This window comes from Oncorhynchus keta, chromosome 8 (genome assembly GCF_023373465.1).
Source record: "Oncorhynchus keta strain PuntledgeMale-10-30-2019 chromosome 8, Oket_V2, whole genome shotgun sequence".
In the NCBI taxonomy this organism is placed as follows: Eukaryota; Metazoa; Chordata; class Actinopteri; order Salmoniformes; family Salmonidae; genus Oncorhynchus; species Oncorhynchus keta.
The window spans coordinates 12,710,964-12,717,334 of record NC_068428.1 but is presented as its reverse complement, the minus strand read 5'-3'; the positions used below and the strand labels follow the sequence as shown (position 1 = coordinate 12,717,334).

Here is a 6,371-nt window from a genome sequence, read left to right as displayed (position 1 = left end):
CTTTGCGCACTATTTTCTACAATGTAGAAAATAGCAAAAATAAAGAAAAACCCTTAAATGAGTAGGTGTGTCCAAACCTTTGACTGGTACTGTAGTACAATGAGTTCATCATTAATCTCAATGGCCGTGGCTGTGTTTAGGACTGATCCGACTGTCAGAAACATGACCCAGGTAGTGAGGTAGCCATATCAAATGTACGTAGTCCCTGACCTTTGACACATTTTCATCATTGCTCAAATGCCACTTAAGCTGTCAATTCCTATGAACGTGAGTAGTGGCACACGAGTCAAATGATCTACAGTGCCTTCAGAAAGAACACCACATGCCTTTTTACACATTTTGTTGTGTTACAGCCTGATTTTAAAATGGATTAAGTTGAGATTTTTGGGGGGTCACTGGCCTACACACAATACCCCATAATGTCAAAGTGGAATTATGTTTTCAGAAATGTTTACAAATTAATTAAAAATTAAAAGCTGAAATTTCTTGAGTCAATAAGTATTCAACCCCTTTTTTATGGCAAGCCTAAGTACGTTCAGGAGCAAAAAATGTGCTTATGTCACATAATAAGTGACATGGACTCACTCTGTTTGGAAATCTATGGTAAGAACTGAAAAAGGTTGTCCTGCAATGATGAACAACAAATTTGACAGAGCTTGAAGAATTTTGAAAATAATAATATGCAAATGTTGCCCAATCCAGGTGTGGAACGCTCTTAGAGACTTACCCAGAAAGACTTAACAGCTGTAATTGCTGCCAATGGTGATTCTAACATGTATTGACTCAGGGGGTTGAATACTTATCTAATCAACATATATGACTGTTTTATTTTTCATAATTGTTTTTACCAATGTAAAAAAATATATATATTTACTTTGACATTACAGAGTATTTTGTGTAGATCGTTGACAAAAACATGACAATTAAATCAATTTTGATCCCACTTTAACACAACAAAATGTGGAACAAGTCAAAAGGTGTGAATACTTTCTGAAGGCACTGTATAGGCAAAATGTCTGTCTCTCCAATACTGTAGGCTACAGTATTTTGATATTTGTCCTTGGCAGTAGATCATTGCCAGATGTGCTCTGTGGGGTTCACTTATGTAAAGGTGATTTGGCTGGCCAAGCTACTCAAGAGAGAAAAAACACAAACCAGGCTCCTATATAATCCACAACCAAGTCAGACTCACTCAAACTCAACCTATAGATACACTAAACAAATACCGATGTTATATTTACTGCATTTATGAATGTAAAACCTGCATGATAATGTTTTCCTATTAAAAAAAAAAAGGAAAAAAAGACTGAAGACCTGTAAGACTCTAGTGTTTACCTTTACCTACGATAACCAGCGTCAGATTAGACGTGTCACTCACATTCACTCAAATAACAAACTGTACACTACACCAGAGGCATCATATAGGTTTCCCATCCTTTCTGCCTACCTGTACTGTGCTCGTGCTGTATAGGCTCCAGGGCTCTGCTGCCACCTGTCGGTAATTGTGTGCCTTCGCATCATTATGGACGCGGAACAAGATGCTCGATGTCCTCTGCGCCAGACGGGGTCGCTGTATAATTTCCAGCTACCATGATAGAACCGTCTCGCTCCCCGTAGAAAATGTTGGAACCCGTTCTCCCGAGAGAGGGCTTAGACGGTTCGAGCATGGAATGCGCATTGAGAGTTCCTGGAGGTGATTGTGTCAAAAATGGGGGCACGCGTTGCACGGTTGTTTAGGGATTTTAATTTAGAAAACCGTGTACATCGTGAGATTGGGAAGGCAAAACCCGAAGTGGCACCCCGACATCTGACCCATATTGATCCTGTTCAGAGTACAGAGGGTGAGTACATAGCGATTTTTGTTATTGCGTTGAAGAACTTGTGTAAGTCGGGAGGGTCAACTCAGCCTGTAGCTACGCCAGCCAGGCTGTTAGCAAGTATACCATAGCTTGCTGCCCTGGCTAGGTTTCTTAACGTTACAGCTGTGTAGCTATTTGAAACCAAGGTTTTAGTGTCGAGTACGTATTTGTGGTTTTCCAATTCTGTAACAAGCACAAGCTAAGATGCCTAACTAATTAGCAGCAATGATGGCAAATGACCCATTCAACACTAGGGTTCACCCTTTACTTCTAACGTTATGATCTGCTGCCAGTACATACCAGTCTGTATCACAGTCACACGTCTTTAATATGTTGTTCTTTGTCCCCTGAGGCCTAAACGATTTTGTTTCCTTCAGTTACCGAGATCAATGATGCCATCCACAAGAGAAACGACCCCCTCCTGGGGTTGCTGAAGTCGGTGTATGTGGAATCAAAGGATCCTACCGAGGTGAGAGCCTAAAATAATGACTATTCAATTGACATTTCAAATTAGGACTATTTGCTTGATTGGCACCCAACTCTGTTTCAATACAAACAGGCTCCAAAGGAGGTGACTGAGGAGAACGTGGAGGAGCGCAGGCCACTGAAGTTCAACCTATCGGGGGACCCCTATGGGATCGTGGAGCTCACTGATGTCCCCAAAGGCAAACTGTCTATTGCTGAGGCCCTAAAAGCTCTTAACAATCACAAGAATGCTCCCCAAACATGGACATTGGACAAGGTTGCCCAGGAGTACTCTCTTGACTTGAAAGACACTAAAGCACTTCTAGAGCATTTCATCCCCTTCGAGGTTAAGATCATACCTCCCAAGACAAAGGACGATTCAAAGCAGATCAAAGATACCTAGGACAGATATGCAGTATATACCTGGCCTTTCAAGACATCTATCAGCCGAGTGAATGATTTATTTATGTAAATGTACTATCGGGTTGTCTGCCTTGCTTCAAGGTTCAGGATAGGAATAGAGTAAGTGTGGGATTATTTTGTTTTTCTGTTACGAAACGAGGGAGACGCATGATTTAAACCCAGTACACTACTGTTCAGAGCCAGACATGTTACCGCCACTCCCAAGAAAGCGAACTTCATTGTGGTAATGGTGATCAGTGTTGTTAAACGGCAAGGTCGTAAAACACTACTCCGTATGATTTGTGTCAGTCTTTAATAAATCTCGATACGCATTTTAATAATGACAAAATCAACCAATTCTATAATTGTAATGAATGATGCGATATTGGCCTGCAAATCCATTCATACTACTTCTCTAATTCCTTTCCTAACAAGGCTTTCATCCCTGTATCACAACTGACAGTAAATTGACTGTCACTTGCTAATTTGGCATCTTTATACAAATCGCAATGTACTCTCTTCAATTTTTCATTTATATGAGCCAATGTTATGTATTTCTGTAATTCCCATTAAGAGTGGGAAAACATTTTGATGTCGGATTTTGTTTGTCTTCCGTGGGTATCCAAGCAAGCACTTGTGTTTTAAGTACTGTATCATGATTATATAAACTACATGACCAAAAGTATGTGGACTCCTGCTCGTCGAACATCTCATTTCAAAATCATTGGCATTAATATGGAGTTGGTTCCCCCCTTTGCTGCTAAAACAGCCTTCACTCTTCTGGGAAGGCTTTCCACTAGATGTTGGAACATTGCTGCGGGGACTTGCTTCCATTCAGCCACAAGCATTAGTGAGGTCGGGCACTGATGTTGGGCGATTAGGTTTGGCTCGCAGTTCGCATTCCAATTCATCCCAAAAGTGTTCGACGGGATTGAGGTCAGAGCTCTGTGCAGGCCAGTCAAGTTCTTCCATACCTATCTCAACAAACCATTTCTGTATGGACCTCGCTTTGTGCACGGGGGCATTGTCATGCTGAAACAGGAAAGGGCCTTCCCCAAACTATTGCCACAAAGTTGGAAGCACAGAATAATCTAGAATGTCATTGTATGCTATAGCGTTAAGATTCCCTTCTGGAACTAAGGGGCCTAGCCCGAAACATGAAAAACAGCCCCGGACCATTATTCCTCCTCCACCAAACTTTACAGTTGGCACTATGCATTCGGGCCGGTAGCGTTCTAGCATCCGCCAAAACCCTCATTTGTCTGTCAGACTGCCAGATGGTGAAGCGTAATTCATCACTCCAGAGTCCAATGGTGGCGAGCTTTATAGCACTCCAGCTGAAGCTTGGCGTTGCGCATAGTAATCGTAGGCTTGTGTGCGGCTGCTTGGCCATGGAAACCAATTTCAAGAAACTCCGGACGAAAAGTTATTGTGCTGACGTTGCTTCCAGAGGCAGTTTGGAAGTCGGTGGTGAGTGTTGCAACTCAGGACAGATTATTTTTACACGGTTAAGCACTCGCAGGTCCCGTTCTGTGAGCATGTGACCTACCACTTCGCGGCTGAGCCGTTGTTGCTCCTAGACGTTTCCACTACAAAATAACAGCACTTACAGTTGACCGTGGCAGCTCTAACAGGGTAGAAATTTTACGAACTGACTTGTTTGAAAGGTGGCATCTTATGACGGTGCCACGTTGAAAGTCAATGAGCTCGTCAGTAAAGCCATTCTACTGCCAATGTTTGTCCATGGAGTTTGCATGACTGTGCAATATTTCTGCTGGGTTTTTCACACTCAACAGTTGCTTGTGTGTATCAAGAATGGTCCACCACCCAATGGACATCTAGCCAACTTGACACAACTGTGGGAAACATTGGAGTCCACATGGGCCAGCATCCCTGTGGAACGGTTTCGACACCTTGAAAAGTCCATTGAGGCATTTCTGAGGGCAAAAAGGGGGTTCAACTCAATATTAGGAAGGTGTTCCTAATGTTTTGTACACTTTGCAGGGTAATTTATTTCATAAAAGAATCATGATGATGCTGTTTACTTTCCGTTGATGATGTGGATTGTTGTGATGTTTCATTTAATAAATCAAACACATTATTTTTGTTTAGAATTTTTACCCCTTTTTCTCCCCAATTTTGTGGTATCCAATTGTTTTAGTAGCTACTGTCTTGTCTCAGAGACGAAGGTTGAAAGTCCTCCAATACACAACTCAACCAAGCCGCACTGCTTCTTAACACGCATCCAACCCGGAAGTCAGCCGCACCAATGTGTCGGAGGAAACACCATGCAACCTTGGTTAGCGCGCATTGCGCCCGGCCCGCCACAGGAGTCGCTGGTGCGCGATGAGACAAGGATATCCCTACCGGCCAAACCTCCCTAACCCGGACAACGTTGGGCCAATTGTGCGTCGCCGCCGGTTGCGACAGAGCCTGGGTCTCTGGTGGTCTCTGGTGGCACAGCTGGCGCTGCAGTACAGCGCCCTTAACCACTGCGCCACCCGGGGGGCCCTCAAACACATTATTTGAGCAAAATAGTGGACATTGTTTAAAAAAGAACGACGAAGCGGACACTCCTCCTGTGTTTTGGTAGGAAGCAGAGGGATGGCCTTGGAGAAATGTAACCACTCAAGTTCATACATTTATATTTTAGCAGACGCTCTTTATCCAGAGTGACTTGCAAGCAATTAGGGTTAAGTGCCTTGCTCAAGAGCACATTTTTCACCTAGTTGGCTCGGGGATTCAAACCAGCAACCTTTCAGTTACTGGCCCAACGCTCTTAACCGCTAGGCTACCTGCCGCCCATGAACTATTTCTTGCTCTAGTGGTTACCCTCAACAGCGCAGGGCACCTGGAACAGACTGATACTAAAGTCAACACTTGCTACAGTGGTCCCTAACAGTACACAGAGCTATTAGTTATGGAGGGGGAAATCTATACAGTTACTTATCACAATGTTATTTTGGGAGGATATATTGATATTTGGCTCAATCTGTATACAGGTAGCATTAGCTAGTGCTTGTCGGCTGTACAGGCACCAAAACTCAATTTCCCAGCCCAGAGCTATGGATGCAAGGACTAACCATCCATGTTATTGAAATGTATAGTTTTAACAATGTCATACAGTGTTTACATGGAGATTGTTTACAAACATTGGAGTAAAACAAGCTTGTGCTTTTGGTTCTGATGGGGTATGACTGTTGAACCAAGCTCATTAGGCATTTATAAGTTATATTCTTCAAGAATCAATGGGTATACAGTGGCAAGACAACGCATGTGAACCCTTTGGAATTACCTGGATTTCTGCATAAATTGGTCATAGAATTTGATCTGATCTTCATCTAACTCAGTCACAACAATAGACAAACACAGTGTGCTTAAACTAATAACCCCAATTATTGTACTTTTGTGTGGAGAAACAAATGCACAGCATACCAACATCAAAACCTCATCCCAACTATAAAGTATGGTGGAGGGAGCATCATGGTTTGGGGCTGCTTTGCTGCCTCAGGCAGGGCCTTGACAACTTGCTATCATTGACGGAAAAATTCCCAAGTTTTATCAAGACATTTTGCTGGAGAATGTAAAGCTATCTATCCGCCAATTGAAGCTCGACAGAAGTTGGGTGATGCAAAAGGACAACGA

At 42.9% G+C, this 6,371-nt stretch overlaps 1 protein-coding gene across 1 annotated transcript; it reads left to right on the top strand.

Annotated features, from left to right (window-relative positions):
- Window positions 1–1,613: 1,613 nt before the first annotated feature.
- On the top strand, window positions 1,614–3,411 carry LOC118386797 (NADH dehydrogenase [ubiquinone] 1 alpha subcomplex assembly factor 4-like). Its single transcript, XM_035774642.2, has 3 exons — window positions 1,614–1,841; window positions 2,237–2,328; window positions 2,419–3,411. Exons 1-3 carry the CDS (start codon window positions 1,709–1,711, stop codon window positions 2,725–2,727), a joined length of 534 nt encoding a protein of 177 aa, XP_035630535.1. The 5' UTR covers window positions 1,614–1,708; the 3' UTR covers window positions 2,728–3,411.
- The last annotated feature ends 2,960 nt before the right edge of the window (window positions 3,412–6,371 follow it).